Here is a 17112-nt window from a genome sequence, read left to right as displayed (position 1 = left end):
TTAACCCCTCATATAAGAGAGCTCAAATATTAAATATAATTGACAGCCTTTCTGGTTCTGACTAATTTGTTATGTACCTAATGTTGTATGTAATAATGTTCTGTTGTTTGTTATAGTAATTTAATAGCATGTATTAAAGTTTCAATCAATTAAATCATTGTTTCTTTTTTAGGATTTCCAATCGGAATGGATTTTTGCCCTTTGGTGAATTAAGAAATGTTGAGTTTTTTAGTTTATGATTCTAAAAATAAGATCAGAAGTAATTGGTGCAATCTTTTGGCTAAACAATAAATAAACTATCGTGTGATGTCAATGTTTCATACCTCATCACGCTTATTGGGAATAAGGATGATGACTGAAAAGAATATCAGCCCCTTTCCTTATCCTACCTACTACTAGGTACCTTCACAATAAATAAAACAGAAATCTCGAAAACATATGTACTTTATTGGCATTTATTTTTTTTTCTATAGCAAAATATGATAATAAGTTTACAGAATGTATGCTGATCACTGACACTCGTTCTGTTAAAATAAGTCAAAATATATGGAATTGTTAACCAACCTATTTAAAAAACTGTTACAGGCATTACTTTTAAGCTTATAACTAAGTATAACTTGTACTAAATCACTTTCCGAAAAAAATCGCGCCAGTCCAGAAGCTAGGGAACTAGACCCCCTTATGCCTTATAGGTCAATACTACTTATAGCCCGGTCAAAATAGACATTTGAAATAACAAAAATTCCCACAAAGCTGATTTTTGGTGGAGAGCTAGATTTGATCATTATAAATAAAATACTAAAAATCCCCATCAATCCCATGTGTGCGTCAAAAGTTATTCGAGGTTAAATGTCAAAATTTTTGGTTTTTTTACTTTTTTCGAAAACGGTAAGTTTTATCAAAAAAGAACATCAGACCAAAGTTGTAGATCTTAAAATTTTCTACAAAAATGGCATCAACAGTTTTCTCCTAAATCTTACCATTCCTGAGATATCGCGATTCAAAGAGTCACACTACACATGATATGCACATATAAGCAATGTATATACGAGGGCTTTGAGTGTCAGACTGTTATTGACTAAAACCGTCGTGTTCCGTCGTAAGCCTTTTATGTACCAGGGCCGCGGTAACTCTTTCGAACAATCCCGCAGCCCCGACAGGCCTTGGCCCTGCTGGGCCCCGCTGGGGCTGCTGACATGTCTTTGAGGAGCGCGTGGAACAACTCGCCGCCGACAGGGGTTTTTTGTCTATTAACTAGACATGAGCGATGAGCCACCTGAACTCACCGCACAGAGACCCACGCCTACGGTGGCCGGGAGTCGTCTTGCGACACCCGGAGCCCTTGGTGTCTGCCAGGTCCAGCGCGGCGGCCGGGATGAGAGGTGCGAACTCTTTGTCGTTCCGCCTCCTCCTTCTCGGACGCGAGAGGTCGTCGCCGCCTAAAGCCACGGCGAGGACCCGAAGGTGCTCTTCCCACACAGGGCACACCTGGACTGTGTGGTCCATCGTGCCCTTGGGGCTGTCCACACAGTGGTGACACCCGGGCGCCTCCTCACGACCGATTCGATACAGATACCTTCCGAAACAAATGTATCCGGTGAGCCGCCATGACTCCTTCTGAGCCACTCCTCAAAGGGGGGACTTACGGCCACTATGGTGGCGTGCCCTAATTTACAACATCATGTGTAAAACAGAGATAAAGTAGGAGTTAGGAGTTTACAGTTTAACTTTCAGTTGCATTGTATAATTTTGTCAGCTTACTATTGTTAAGTAATAGACTGTTTGTAAAAATATTACTTTTTAAAAGAGTGTCTATGGAGTTTCTTGCCGGCTCTTCTCCATGAGACCAACTTTTTGTTTCATAGGAGCCTGCAAAGGCCTTTTTGAAATAAAAGGATTTTGATTTTGATTTAGAATTTCAACGGGCACTCTAGCTTCAGTGACAGGCCACGTGAAGGTAGTTCATAACCCGCCATGATCCAAGATAATATCGAGGCTAAGCGGCAGTTAATTCTCGCAGACCAACATGTAACATACCGTGACATAGACCCGTGGGCATAACGATTATTTTACTTTCCCCAAAATTAAGCAAAGTCTTCGTGGTTAACGTTTCAGCACACCTGAAAAAGCTGTTGACTCACACAAATCGGCCATTTTGACTACCCCTACTTCAGAATGGAATAAATGTTTCAAGAACTGGTTTAAATGCATGCAAAAGTGCATTAAATATCGCGGAGAATTCTTTGATAAACAATAAATGTTATTAACCTATTAGATTGTCTACACTTATTTCAAACGACACAACTTAAAAGGCAGCCCTCGTATATACGTGGCTCATATGTGCATATCATGTGTAGTGTGACTCTTTGAAGCGCGATATCTCAGGAATGGTAAGATTTAGGAGAAAACTGTTAATGCCGTTTTTGTAGAAAATTTTATAATCTACAATTTTGGTCAGATGTATTTTTTTGATAAAACTTACCGTTTTCGAAAAAAACACAAAAAAACAAAAATTTTGACATTTGACCTCGAATAACTTTTGACGCACACATGGGATCGATGGGGACTTTTAGTATTTTATTTATAATGATCAAATCTAGCTCTCCACCAAAAATCAGCTCTGTGGGAATTTTTGTTATTTGACCACTACTTTTATGTCTATTTTGACCGGGCTATTATTTCCATAGAAAGAATACACAAACCGATTAGCATAAGCTGTTATCCATGTTTCTCGGACAGCTAACTCCGTTTGCTCTCGTAATTCCGAAACATAAAAAGTCTAAAAATACTCATGCACACGGCACACAAGCTACCATTAAAACTCTCACTTTAGTAATGTTATGTTTTAATAATTACAAAAAATATTGTGACCTGTGTATAAAAATTAGGCTTTCTGGGGCTCCACCCAACCTCCGAATGCTTGATTTAATTCCTCTGCAACTGCGAAACATAATCTGTCTTGATTGTGGTTTGCAATCACTTGGATTCCAATAGGTAAACCTTCCCTACTGAGCCCTAATGGAACTGTTGTAGATGGTAATCCTAAACAGTTAATAATGGCAGTATATGAAAAATTGAACGGTCTGAGTAACGGTTCGTTGTGGTACGGAGCTGTTGTGGGATGCGAAGGGAAGAAGAAAACGCCATCGTCACCAAGCATTTCTGAAAAAGTCCTCTCAAGATCCTCACGTAGTTGTAAATAGTGTTTGTATCTCTCACTGCCTATATCCACACCTCCATAGTCAAAAAGTGAAGTGAACAGTCCAATGAATGTGTTTCCTGACAACCCAATCATATTTTTCAACATTTCAAATAAGATACTTCCAATACTGTCGTTATTCATTATAAATTCGCCAAACCGCTTCGTACTTTTCATATTTGCGAACCAAATGGCCATGGATTTGCGCATAAGGGGTATCTTTTTCTCCTCAGCGTCTATTTGATATTGTTTCTTGAAGAACTCTGTGACCTTTTTCATTGCTGCGATGATTTCTGGATCAACGGGGTCTGTTAACGGGGCATCAGTACTAAACTGGTAAAAATACCTGAGTTTCTTGACATCAACTGGCGTATCTAGGTTCAATTTCTTGGCGTTATGTCCTGATATAATTTTCATGATAGGCTTTAAGTCCACAGCGTGTCTTGTCATCGGGCCAATACCTGTAAAAAATAGTATAAAAGTAAATATACTAATTACAACATAAGCGACATAAGCGTCTTGGGATAATGAAACAATAAATTATCAAATAAGTAGGTAGCTGTTTTGTGCAATTTCCTCTAGTTACGTGTAGATGGAACGAATTAAGCAGGTACACACATTACCAGTGTGTGTGAAGTTACACCTACCTACTTTATGTGTAACCAAGCAATAAATGGAATGTAGTCAAATAGTTAACGTCATGCAGTGCTGGGCTACTTTACATTTTATAGTTTATCTTATCTTTTGACACTTGCCTAAAAATGAATCCAGCAAATCTGACTCCGGCATCGGGTACTGTCCATTGTTTGACACGATGTTACGAGACGGCTTGTGTCCAAATATGCCATTGAAATAAGCAGGCATACGTATCGAACCTCCAATGTCGGAACCTGTAAAATAACATTAGTTTTCACTTTATTTCATCATTTCGAAAAGAAAAGGAACGTAGTATACAAGCAGAAAAAATATCGATCAAACATTCTGGTTACAGGTTGCTAAGTGATAACATGAGGTAACACATTAGCGAAATTACTGTCGTAAAACACGTGTTACTTACATAATATATATAAAACTAAACAAAGCTACGCTTTTTTGTGCCAAGTGAATGTTTTGAACATTTGTTTATTTTAACTCAAAACAGGTCGACGAATTCCTTAACATTGGTAAAATAATGTTGAGGCTTTTCACTTAGAATCGACACTATACTAATGCAGAATAGTCTTAAATTCATCAGTATTTACGCACGCAAGCAAATTTTAGGAATGGAATAATTATGTGTATCAAGCAACACCAAAAGAATGTTTGGTATCTAATGAGTGTATGTTGTACACACCTATGCCAAATATACTGCCTCCAGCAGATTGGCAGCACCCCTCGCCACCTGATGAACCTCCAACAATTCTGGTAGTGTTGTAAGCGTTGTTAGTTCTACCATGGATATGGTTGTGAGTTTCCCACCTGGAATTTAAAATATGAATCTTAAAACTAGTGATAAAATGTGTCAAATGTATCCTCCGTGCATATTCCACTCAGGTAAAATGATCACCGCCTGTTAATAGCAAATCATAACACTGAATCAAAATTTTTGTGTCAGATTGTAGAACAATCTGTATTTAGTGAGATAATGATTACCTATTATAAATATATTCTTTTTACTACTGTTGAGTAGACTTACCACATACAAAGTTCAGGTACATTCGTAAGCCCAATGATAATGGCGCCCTTCTTTTGAAGCAACATGATGACATCGCTGTCCTCTTCAGCAATCACATCTTTGCGGAGAACAACACCAGCAGTTTGATGCAAACCTGGAATTTCAAATACGAAATATGCATTAAATGCAAACCAAAAAAATAGCACTGTTAAACTGGGCCACAAGGCGATTTTATACGACGATTGCAAACAGCCATACCATGTTTCTATTGTAGGTAAAACAGAGTTTATGCCAGCTTTCCTAACCTGTAATCTGAATAATCTTGCCAATTTGAGGCATGCTAAGTTGTCTCTAGCCTTTGGATATAACGGCAATTTGCGGCATGTTGCCAGAAGACAAGGTGTTACCTTGTCACAAATCTTGCAACAGGCAACACTAAGGCGAAATGCATTGTAAGATGTTACCATTGTCTAATGCCGACATAAGCCTGAGTAAAGGTTATGGCACATTATAGCGGCACCGCAACAGCACGGCTCCACACCAGCATTTAAGTTGTCATTCAATTTAGAGCATTAAATCGTGTATATTATAATATATTTCGTAATGTCGCGCGCCGACTCCGAGCCGGCAGCGAAACAACGTCATTGCGTCGTGTTCAATCATAATCGTCTTAAAATAATATTGAGTTTGCGGTGACAGCAAGCTTACACCTCGCGGCCGGCGCGCGGCCGGCGCGCCGACGGCGAGCGGACGGCGCGCCGACGGCGAGCAGACAGCGCGTGGTTGGCGCGCTGGCACCTAGCCGTAGTCTTAATTCGAGGCGACGCCGTGCTGCAGCCGTGCTGTTGCGGTGCTGCTATAATGTGCCATAACCTTAACAATGAAAGACGTTATCGGCCTTCGTAGTCACTGACCCAACTATTTCATACTGCATAGCGGGTCTACTTTTATGTAATCTTAGGTGATTGGCAATGCAGCAAAGTTAATCTTGCCATAAAAGCTAATATTGCCATGTTACTGCGACAGTAAAACCAAATTGCATGCACGTAGCCTTTGGTATTTTTTCAAAGATTGATTATAGGATTATTCTACAAAAAAGAAATCCCAAATCGGTTATTTATCAACTTCTAAAAATAAACTCAACGGAAGTCGATGAAATTTACGTCGGTATAAAAATTGCCATAAACCAGAAAAATATTGTGTTGAAACAGTAATTTTGAAGCAAACGGCTCTTATTCTGTCTAACGTTAATCCTTGTATCCCTTTATCAATATTAACGTACCTTTAACGGCTATACAGTCTTTAGTCGTAAACGGAACGCCGAGGAAGGGCTTCTCTTCTTCTAGCTGAGTGACCGTCTTCGTGCCGCTTCGGACGAGGTCATCGGCCTCTCGTGCTTCCTTTAATGCCGCTTCAAATCGATCTTCCACGAAGCAATTGAGTGCGGAATTGACATCTTTAATCCGCCTGATGCATGCTTCTAATACTTCCACGCTCGTAATCTGTAAATATTCCAGTATAAAAATAGTTGATGAATTTCATAATATACGTTGTCAATATTCTGATTTATTTAAAACGCGTTTCCTATGATAATTTTACATCCTACGCCTGCCTATACTACCTCTTCAGATTTAGATTAAAGAGATGCTAGGACACTATTAATGTTACCAAAAGGAGAATAGTCCCTGCCCCTTTTTAATTGTGTTATACCAGCTCTTCGTATTTCCTCATTATAAGCAACTCATTGAAATACGAATAACAATTCAAAAGATAATTACGTCAAGCTTTTATGTTTTCGCTAACGACTGTTGTAAAGTGTTGTTGTAAGTTAGGAATTAAGGCGAGCTGTCGCCGCTTCGATCCGAAGCCTGACAGTCGTTACAGAATAATTACAAACTTTAATGTTTCGCACTTAACCGCAAATTATCTTCAGCTTACAGTAGGAGTATTGTTTTTAACTTTCTTAAAGTTTCCCGCAAGTTGAACAATCGAAATTGAAGAGAAACAAGAAGATAACAAAGTCCAACAAACTTCAGTACTAAATCGTAGAGTTATCTGTAATTGGTATTGAACGCATCACTGGAAAGCAACGAGACTTGATAGCCGTAATTAAATTAAATCTAGAAACTATCGATGTATAGTTAGGTCGTATCAAGACGGACACTGAATCAATAGACTTTGTACGATGTTCCCAGTCCCAGACTCCCAGTTGACACTACCAAGAAATTAGAGACATATGCATAACGTTTCAAAACCAGTTATAAAATGGCCCACAGACCTCAGGTAAATTCCCAAAACAACTTTTGACGACAAGCGACATGACAACCACGTCCAATTCTATATTTTTTACGGACTTAAAAAGGAGCATGTTTCTCAATTCGACCAAGTGCATATTTTTGTACTTATTTTTTTTTACATAAAAAAAGATTAAGGCATACACTATGAAGAAGTTATACCATCTAGATTTCCGTCTACCAAGCGACTACGTTTTATTCAATTCGTGATGCTTACAGCCAATTTATGCTGCATTGTGAGTCTATTTAAACTGACAATTACTAGCTACATCGTTCATCAATTCACATAAGGAAGGTGATAGTTTCCTGTTGTTCATTATGTAAAAGTATAATGATACAAGTATGCTATATACCTAGCATAGAGTGGTTCTTGTTGTTGTTACATCTCTCAAGGACTGTTTTGCAAAATTGACAAAATCATGATTACTTGATTTTGATGAAAGTAGCAAACACTTACGTACTTCAATTAATTGGACATAGTTCAAATGAGGTGTCTTCTTCCTATTTTCCTTAAAACTGTTACAACAAGAGACACTCTTAAACGAGGTACCTAAAGATGAAGGGAGAAAGGGCTCGGAGAAACGTTGCCATACTAAAATTCGAATCACTAAACACTTCAGTCCCGATTTAATCTGATGATATCTTAGCATTTGTTTCTACGACTTATGAATAATTCCGTTGTTCAGTGGATTCACTTAGCCACTGACCTTGTACTAAAATACACGAGGCAAAATTGTTTCATTCCTAACCGCCTAAATTGCATGGCAACCTGGACATAGCCTGATCTAATTCGTTTTTTATGTCCCAATTTTAGGTAGCAGCGTTATCCGTATTATTTTTGTTGTTGTACCCTTCAATTCAGCTTTACTTCTTAAAAAAATAAGTATCTAGTTGACCTCCCTCTCTACAACAATAATTAACCAATAAGCCTATATTATATTCATGATTAAAAAAAATAATTAAAGATTTTCCTGTACCTACTACAAGTTTATAACAAGTTTTTCCTTATCGGAATTAGTACGGCTGCTCTTGATATTATCATAATTATTAAATTCTTTTAGAGACAATTGTGTTAGGTACTTTATCAGTGAGACATTAATTCGTTGACTTTACACCTGTTTGAGCCTTGATAAACCTGCTGTGATATTTTTCATTTATTATCTGACGCGATTGTCCCTTAAATTTCGATTATCAACATCGATATCTAGCTCATTTTTATCTAGAATTCAATCTGCATCACAATATTCGTTATTAAATTATGTAAGACTTTTTGATGCGTCATGGTTAATGTCAAGGTTATTACTTGAACTTGAACTTGGTGTTTGGCTGCCTACACATAGCTACACAAGTAAATCTATGAGTAATGGGGCTATAAAATAAATTAATAAAACAAGCATGTTTCTACGTGGAACTAGTTTTATCACGCGTCTAAAACAGCCGAATAATAATAATTATGCTAATGAAAAATCTACATAAAATAATAAAAAATAGCTGGTGAACTTTGAATCACCATTGTTTTATCATTTTAGTAAATACTTAGTCATTCAAAAAAAGGAAAAATCACTGTAAACGACTTAAGCCTACTTATGTTGAAATAATGGCGTTGTTTTAAGTACTTGTGTATAAATAAACATGTCAGGAAAATAACAATGTGACAAAATGTTAGAATCTGAACTATAGAAAGCTTTTTTCCTTCATGGAATTTTACAAACATTCAATAATGAGTGATGACTGAAGGAACATTTGCAATAGTAGGCACCTAATCTAATCGTTTTCCTAGTTCTCGATAAGAGCGTGCATAATGAGTAACCATTTTTATAGTTTGGACTTTATTATTGTACCTAGCCAGTCTTCGTTAAAGATATCAACGTTTTGTTATAAAACTATATTTTTAAGTGCCTTGCAGTCCATGCACATGGATACTGTTATCGGGTTGAGCAAACATGACATTGAACTACATACACACACACTCACATAGGTATGAATTCGGAACACAAAATATTGCCGGTTTCCCTGAACACTGAAATTAGTCTTACACAACTTGTGGTAGCTCAATTTTCTCGTTACGTAGATATTGTGCACGCACTAGTTTACGTGCATCATGTGCTTCCTGTTTAAATATTACATCATTAGCTGTTAAACTTGTACCTACCTCTCGTCTACTATGTGTCATGTGCATCAACTTTTGTTTTGGTCAACGTTAACAGTATCCCAAGCCTTTGAAAGCTTCCCAGAATGGAAGTACTCTGTAGAAAGTATCACAACTCAAACTTACCTCTTTGTTCCGAATTTTCTTTGCTACTGTAATAGCTGGTTCTTTCAGGATATCATCGTATATTGGCGGTATCTTCTCTCCTTCGACTCCATAGTATAAACTGAAGATGAATCTCCCAATACTCGCCAGTATTAATCTCACAGTATGAGCCACTCTCAACTTCAGTCCTATAGGTCTCTCTATCTGGCCATTACACATGTTCGCTTTAAGTTTAAATCACTTCTATTAATAAACTTTGCTTGTAGAACCGCTCGTAGTTCTAATGCACACTTTATTTGAAAACAATGTTATAAGTTTTGACGGCGAACAACCTGCGACAACGCCTGTGCCGCTCATATAAAACGAACTGTTCAACTCAATGAATGAGCGATATAAACCGAGGACACATTAGCTTTGTATCTGCGTGGTTACATCTGTCTCGCTCTGGCGCAGTAGTTCGAGTGCGGCGGCTTCGCGGCTCGTTCGGCCCTCCTCCTACGCTGCTCACTCGCGTACCGAGTCGCCGGCCAGTCCACTCAATGCACGTTCTTTGCTTATCACTGTTTATACGCGACGCAAAAGAAATAGTATTCGTGTGTCAAATAATTGATAATGAAAGCCACTTTCTGGACATAATAGTTTTTGGCCACATTGGTGGCATTTACGGTTGAGATTTTTTTTTAAGAAGGTTATCAATCGTCTTAACATATTAGTCGATGAAAGTGCAGAGACGTTCAGAGGTTTATTTTTGGTCTAAAATATTAAAGTGACTAGGTTAGTTCCTTAGAAGGTGGGAAGCAAACTTTTACCCAAGTTTTGAACCAATTTTTTCAGGCACTAGCCAAATTTACATCTTCAGCATCAATCTTTTAATAATTGACATGACAAATCGAAAGGATCAAAGGATATTTTTTTATTTTTGTATTTTTTAAGTTTTACTAACGGTGACATTCAATTGTCAATAGAAGTCTCTCTGCGTCTCTGTCAGTATGCGGTCAGTCAGTTATGTTTTCTTTTTAGAAAAGTTTTTAATGTCTCAAATCTTTTTATCTTTTTGATGTTAGATTACTTGACTTGTTCAATTATTATTATTAGACGACGTATTCAACTCAGGCCAGAATAATTGAAAATTATAATAAAATTAAAAACATTGTCGAGTCGCAGTGAACTACTTACTACAATGTAGATTGATGAATTAAGGATCAAATAGCGAACCACCTCTCAAGCAGCATCTGAATATGCAGATGCAGCTTGAACAATTGAAAATCTCCCTTGAAAACTGACAGCTGTCAACTGGTCCAAACATTGAATACTTCTACCTAACTTCTCTGTTTACACATGATGTTGTAAATTATGAAAACGAAAAATGACTCATGTGGCTAAACCACTGAATGGATAAGGTTAATTTTTCTACGTTAAGGTTAATTCGCCATAGAATATCATAAAGTATATGTGATAGGATTTAATGTGATTAGGTACGACACACCCGATATATTATACCATAGCATCGTTTTAGTCCCGAATTTTCATAAATAAGCATTACTTCAATCACCCTTTGATCACTAGTGCCACCAAAGATCTCGTATTAGGTTTCAAAAGTATCCATAGTGAGGTCGTTGCCCTTAACTAAATAAAGGCATTTATGCTATAATTCTATCCTTAAAAGAAATACCGTTATATCTAGTGAGGAAGAAAAACAAACCTGTTTCTAAAAACAATATTTTGTTCCCATATTTATTGATCGGAGTCATCTCCTTATGTAGGATTTAATATGTGGTGGTGGAGATAATTAGCATCATCGTTCAAGAAGCTTTTCATAAGGATCAAAAGCAAAATATTTTGTAAATTAAGACTGTAATTTTTAGAAGACAATAGATATTACTTTCATATCTTCAGAGGACTGAAAGGCTCGTTGATGAAGCTGTATTAATATAGGATTTGAAATCAGTCTCATTATACAAACACAGTGGTGGATTTGTCATGGTGGGCACTGTGGACATGCTCATATCCCTAATTTACACACTTATTTCTTCTTTTGTGTACTCCCTTATTCTTAAATATTCCCCCAATAAACTCCCTTATCTCATATGTACTTACCCTTTTACTTATTACCCCTATACACTCCTTATTAGTCCCCCATATACACTACCCCTATGTATAGTCACAGTATAATAAGATATGTAGGTCTTATCTGAGATACCGCATTCAAATTCTGTTTAGTAAATACGTATATTACACATGATTACACACTCCCTTATGTGCTACGATATACACTCCTTCATAAACTGTTCCTATGTGCCATCATGTAGTCACCTTTTAATTAATGTAAGAGTATGAATTTCAAAAATTCTAAGCATATCAGATGAATGTACCCACAACCTATTCTAAGGGCTGAATCCGCCCCTAAACAAATATTAAAATGTCGGTTAAATACAGACATCGCTTTGTTCTCTAACGACGTAAACAATATTGGAAAGTATGTAAACAACGTGTCAAAATAATATCCTTTATTTTAAAAGAACAAAGAAACTGTATCGAGGTCAACCCTCTGTTTGTTGTTATACTGAAAGCTGTATTTCAGTTATCACCTTCATATATCATTAATTACTCCCGATAACACCCGCTTTCGCACTATGCAGCGTGAATAGCTAAAAAATAAATCTGTTTACTTTTAATTTTATTCTCCGTACGCCGAACCATACCAGACAGTGAACCATATTTCAACTGTAAACTTTAAATAATATTTCGTTTCTTTTATTTCAGAATAACATGACTGAATCACCAGAAAGGGAGCAGACCGGCAATTCCCTAAAAATGTCATTGCCCACAGTACTGTGTACTCCCGAGGCTTCCGAGGAAAAATCCGATATATCTTTGAAGTCAAATTCTATGATTTCCTCGGATTCTAAGATGTCACTTCCATCCCATTTGGGCACTCCTACGTCACCTTTAAGATTATCCTCTCCTTTGTCGTTGCCTACGTCGCCACGCGTGAAGAATTCCTCTCAGTCGTCAACGAACTCGTTGCTTAACCCGAACCCGAAGCCTGTTACGTCAAATGCTGCAACGAACAACTCCTTGGTGAACAGCGGCTCGGCTACCGGTAAGTGATATTATTTAACAAATGACTGTCACAATTAGTATCCTCATCATGATAATAGACAAGACTATGGCGCGATTTTCCTTGTAAGCGAGCTTAACGTATAATGGAAGATTAGTTGTAACTAGGTGGATAGTCTATATCTTACTGTTCATAAGCTGCTTTCAGTTATCTCAAGGACACGGGACAGACAATTGTATGTACTTACCTACGAATGATGAAATTCCGTTAATATTAGTCATGTCTATTTTTCACGTACGTGGTAATTTTGATTATCTATTACTGCCTATTATTACCCAGCTATACCTACATTTATTTAATTCGCAGCAGGTGTTACCGTTGGTGATTCACTTTAAGACACCTTCGCTATCTAATTCGATACAGGTTATCAAGTTATGAATAGATTTTACGAAACACGTTTATTCGAACTCAATTTTTTCCACAAATGTAATATTCAAAGCACACGTTACTCACTAAATCACATTTCCGATCAAAACTTAATAAAACACATCACATTTTGTATTCTATTCTCGTTCTGTTTCATGTGTTCTGGGGATATTTACTAGCGAACTATGTATGTGAGAATTATTTCAGCACATAACTTGATCAGTATATACGCCACTCATTGTTCACAATTTAAAGCTGAAACAATTGCTGGCCTTGACTAAAATCTGTTTAATTAAAAATGAAATCGGAACCTGACCTAATATTAATCTTCATTTTGAATATACCTAATTAAAATTAGGTATGTTAACTTTCATAAATACTATAAATAGCGTCGTGTAAAGATTATGTATTTTCATTTTACAGATGGCCTGAAAATTAGGTAAACCTAAAACGTTGTCATAAAAACGTACCGGTTTTAAACCATGAAGTTTAATTAAGTTCATGGTTTTAAACCTAGCACTAAAGTCTTTACTTTTTTAACATTGTGTACTACTAAAAGTGGCCGAAGTTTTGAGGTTTTGTTATTATAAAAGGCTTTTCATAAACATCGATTCTATAGTTTAAAATGTTCGTAATTTTCCAACTGACAGTTTAATCTGCTTAAATGGATGTTGTTGAATTTATGTCACCTTCGACAGTTCTATAAATCAAAATAAAGTTACTATTAACCCCCTTATGGAGCTATATAATATAGCTATACACTTTGGTAAATCTTTCTATACCTAATACTCGACCCTAATACCGAGTGATAAAAATCTGGCGTCTTAAGTTTTGGATGTAGGACATTTTCTATTATGAGTGGTGTTTTCTTAGGCCATTTGTAGAACTTTTTTATTTATTACTTCTATAAGCCACATTACCAAAGCTTTTAGGCTTAGTGATTCAGCTAGACGTGGGTTTACTGACACACGTTCTAAAGGAAAATTTTATAGCGAGTATGGTAAAGTTTCACACTGTAATAAATTAGATAACCATGTCCTTATAAGTTTAATGATCTTGAATTAAACCAATAAAACCATTACCACAGTATTGCCGATTGCTGATTTGATTGAATATCTAAATGATCGCTGTAAATGTACCGTAACATACAGTATCAGTTAGTATTAACTATTCAGTTAATCTGTCCATTGTAATCCGCACAATCATCATCATCATCCTCCGAGCCTTTTTCCCAAACTATGTTGGGGTAGGCTTCCAGTCTAACCGGATACAGCTGAGTACCAGTGCTTTACAAGAAGCGACTGCCTATCTGACCTCCTCAACCCAGTTACCCGGGCAACCCGATACCCCTTGATTAGACTGGTGTCAGACTTACTGGCTTCTGACTACCCGTAACGACTGCCAAGGATGTTCAATGACAGCCGGGACCTACAGTTTAACGTGCCATCCGAAACACAGTCATTTGGTGTCTAAGATATACTTAGAAATCCGCACAATATGGCGGATTATTTGTTGAAGTACCTATCAACGGGTTTATAACGTAACCAAAACATTTCTGGAGTGGCTATTTAATCAATAAATTCCATTACTTTTAGTAATTTACCTATAATATGTTGTTTATAACTAAAAGTGCTACAAACAAAATAATCTTTTGCAATATCTCTCAGATCTAATAAATAAAATATTATGTCAGTAATAATAATTTATTGATATCGTAAAAGTTGTCAGTTGGGCTTGATTGCCCATCGCCCTAATACACGAGTTGTGACGACACTTTTTCTTTAAGGCTTCCACAAGAATATTATAAATAATAAATAAATAATGTCGGGTCACCTTTTCACACACGGTTTTTTAGCCCCATGGTAAGTTATTAATTAACTTGTGTTATGGGTGCTACAACTGATAAACTACATATATACATATTTATGATTACATATTGTAACACCCAGACCACGATCGAAATGTCGACCGAACCGGGAATCGAACCCGGGATCTCAGATTCGGCAGTCCGGCTTGGTGATGGCGCAATGCCATAAAGGTCGTCAAAATTATTAAATTATCGTCATAATTATATTGGTGTTGCTATTTAGAAAAATACCTACATGAATACTTATAACTACTAATACTCTTTATACCATCCGACATTTCCTACACTTGCTTGAAAACTTTCGGAATGGAAATCGGTTTGAGTAAAGCTTTCCGCGTTTCGTTTTTCTTCCATTTGTAATGCAATCTGGTGAAACATACATTATTTACTTGATTTAATGTTACTTCTCGCGTAGAAATGCGGATTATGTGAAAGAAATGTGGATGGAACTGTATTCTAAATATTGTTTTGATAAGACATAGGTGAAGTTAACGGCTTTATCTTACAAGTACCCATTATGTGTTGCGGTTTTTCATTGATACGATTACGAAATCAAATTTAGCTTTCATAAAAATGTTGGTAGGCACATTTTTTATTAGGTTCACCACAATTCCTAGGCCTATTATAAATGCGTTTTCATACCAACTTATCAAGAAAACTGGGATAATCATAAAAAAATGTTTTCGTAAATAAATATTATAAGCTGAATCCGGCGTTTGTGAATACTCCAAAAACCTCATTAACCTTTTAAAAGCTTTTATTTAGGGAATATAAAAGTCTGGCACGGGAGGAGAAAATATATTGTTTTTAGTAACCGCTCCCTGGAAAGGAAATAAACAAACGTTGCTAACTTTGCCATCCGTTCCTTCTGTGACCTTCTAAAGTTAACGATATTCGTGACTGTTTCCATTTAACTGATACAACTTTAGCAATTAAAGCTACGTAACTGGTAAAAGATCGTTCGTCTTCTAAAGCATTTATGCTTAAATTACGTTTGGAAAGTAGAACAATTGATTGGTGAGTTTCCTTATAAACAAACTTGCCACGCCGCTACATTTCCCCATTATTAAGATTAACGTAGTAGGCTCGACAAGATTAAGTGTGAATTGGCCACTATTTCGTCATTACGGCCTATATTCCGTGATATTGAACTATATTGTGGCAATTGAGTTGATAAGCAATTGCCAAGGGTACAAGTGCCCTCATTGAACCTGGCCTTCAAGGGACCCCAATAAACATGAGGATTTAGCAATTTTTTTCAGGACGCTGAAAATGAGAAACCCTCATCGACTTCATTCATATTCCGCAGTTGAGCGCAGAACGCGGCGGAGGGCGGGCGCGTCCCGTGCCGCTTTGTTCCACAATGCCGATACTAATACGCTTTAGTTTCCTTACCGTGTGAAGTGAAGTGGCAATTAGTATGTCCTATGCCTGTAAATTAGCGTGTTCTACATTCACTATTAATGATCTCATACGACAAGAATGATAAACTGTCAAAAGAATCAAAAACTTTGCGTGTTATAGACCTAATAAATTGAAACTTTCCGAGGGAAAAGTTTTATCCCATACACAAATGAATATTTTGTGAATTTATAAAAGCTCCAGATAATCGGTTAAAAGGAAACAGTTTTCCAGCACCTACAATGTTAAGTTGTATTGAATAGAACAATTGTTGTGGAGGACAATAGTTGAATAGGTTGTTGTTTGTTGTTGGCAAACTCTTTCACATGTTATAATGCTAAGACAAAGTTAGACAATAGTGGTGGTGTGAGGCCCCGGGATGCCGTGTTGTGGCTGCTGGTGGAACGGCAGACAGAGGCACCGACCCCCCGACCCCGACACATCAGGTTATTTTCCACCTCATTTTCTTTACAAAACCATTTGCTCTAAACCCAAATGGATATAAATCCAATGAAACGCGGGACGATGGATAAGCGGTTCTTTGTCCATTGAGCTTTTACCGCGGTTCAGCATTACTCAAATGTATTTGAGTGGGAGGTACTTATGTTATGGAAAATTCGCATTATTTTGCTAAAAGTTAGATAACTGTTCTTCGTTATCGCTAATTAGTGGAATGTCGCGTTTGTTTAATTTTATCTTGCCCATTAACTCGATTATATCATTAAATAAACATTTATTGTTACACATGGGTCTCTTTATTGCCCATTAGGACAGTCAGGAGTGAGAATTCATACTATTGTTATAAATCCAACTTATATTTTGTATTTGTACACTTACCCAAAATATCAAAAGATTCGTCACATTGTCCTAAATAAGTTACTTATAGTGTTCACTTTGTCTTCAAAAATATAACTGGCCCATCAAACAATTTAACCAATTACACAAGGGTCTCAACT

At 36.8% G+C, this 17112-nt stretch overlaps 2 protein-coding genes across 2 annotated transcripts in view; one reads left to right on the top strand and one right to left on the bottom strand.

Moving 5' to 3' along the window:
• The window catches only part of LOC124638801 (cytochrome b5 reductase 4), a 71265-nt gene that overhangs the window by 1302 nt on the left and 52851 nt on the right, over positions 1-17112 (top strand). The window contains exon 2 of the mRNA XM_047175907.1: positions 12165-12504. Within this exon, the coding sequence (XP_047031863.1) occupies positions 12171-12504 (334 nt within the window). The 5' untranslated portion in view covers positions 12165-12170. The remainder of the gene's footprint in view (positions 1-12164; positions 12505-17112) is intronic.
• LOC124638802 (fatty-acid amide hydrolase 2-A-like) lies at positions 429-9845 on the bottom strand. Its single transcript, XM_047175909.1, has 7 exons — positions 9423-9845; positions 6136-6355; positions 4875-5007; positions 4533-4657; positions 3955-4089; positions 2680-3660; positions 429-707 (listed from the first exon to the last, which is right to left on the bottom strand). The coding sequence occupies exons 1-6, from the start codon at positions 9618-9620 to the stop codon at positions 2885-2887; spliced, it is 1587 nt and encodes a 528-aa protein (XP_047031865.1). The 5' UTR covers positions 9621-9845; the 3' UTR covers positions 429-707; positions 2680-2884.

Source organism: Helicoverpa zea, chromosome 18 (genome assembly GCF_022581195.2).
Source record: "Helicoverpa zea isolate HzStark_Cry1AcR chromosome 18, ilHelZeax1.1, whole genome shotgun sequence".
NCBI lineage: Eukaryota > Metazoa > Arthropoda > Insecta > Lepidoptera > Noctuidae > Helicoverpa > Helicoverpa zea.
The sequence above is the reverse complement of the archived record's forward strand: the minus strand, read 5'-3'. Positions and strand labels throughout refer to the sequence as shown.

Coding starts and splice junctions, on each gene's coding strand:
- LOC124638802 (XM_047175909.1), bottom strand. CDS start 9,620: ATGTGTAATGGCCAGATAGAGAGACCTATAGGACTGAAGTTGAGAGTG. Junction 5,008..6,135: donor AGACTGTATAGCCGTTAAAG/GTACGTTAATAT, acceptor TTGAAATTCCAG/GTTTGCATCAAACTGCTGGT. Junction 4,658..4,874: donor GTACCTGAACTTTGTATGTG/GTAAGTCTACTC, acceptor TTTAAATTCCAG/GTGGGAAACTCACAACCATA.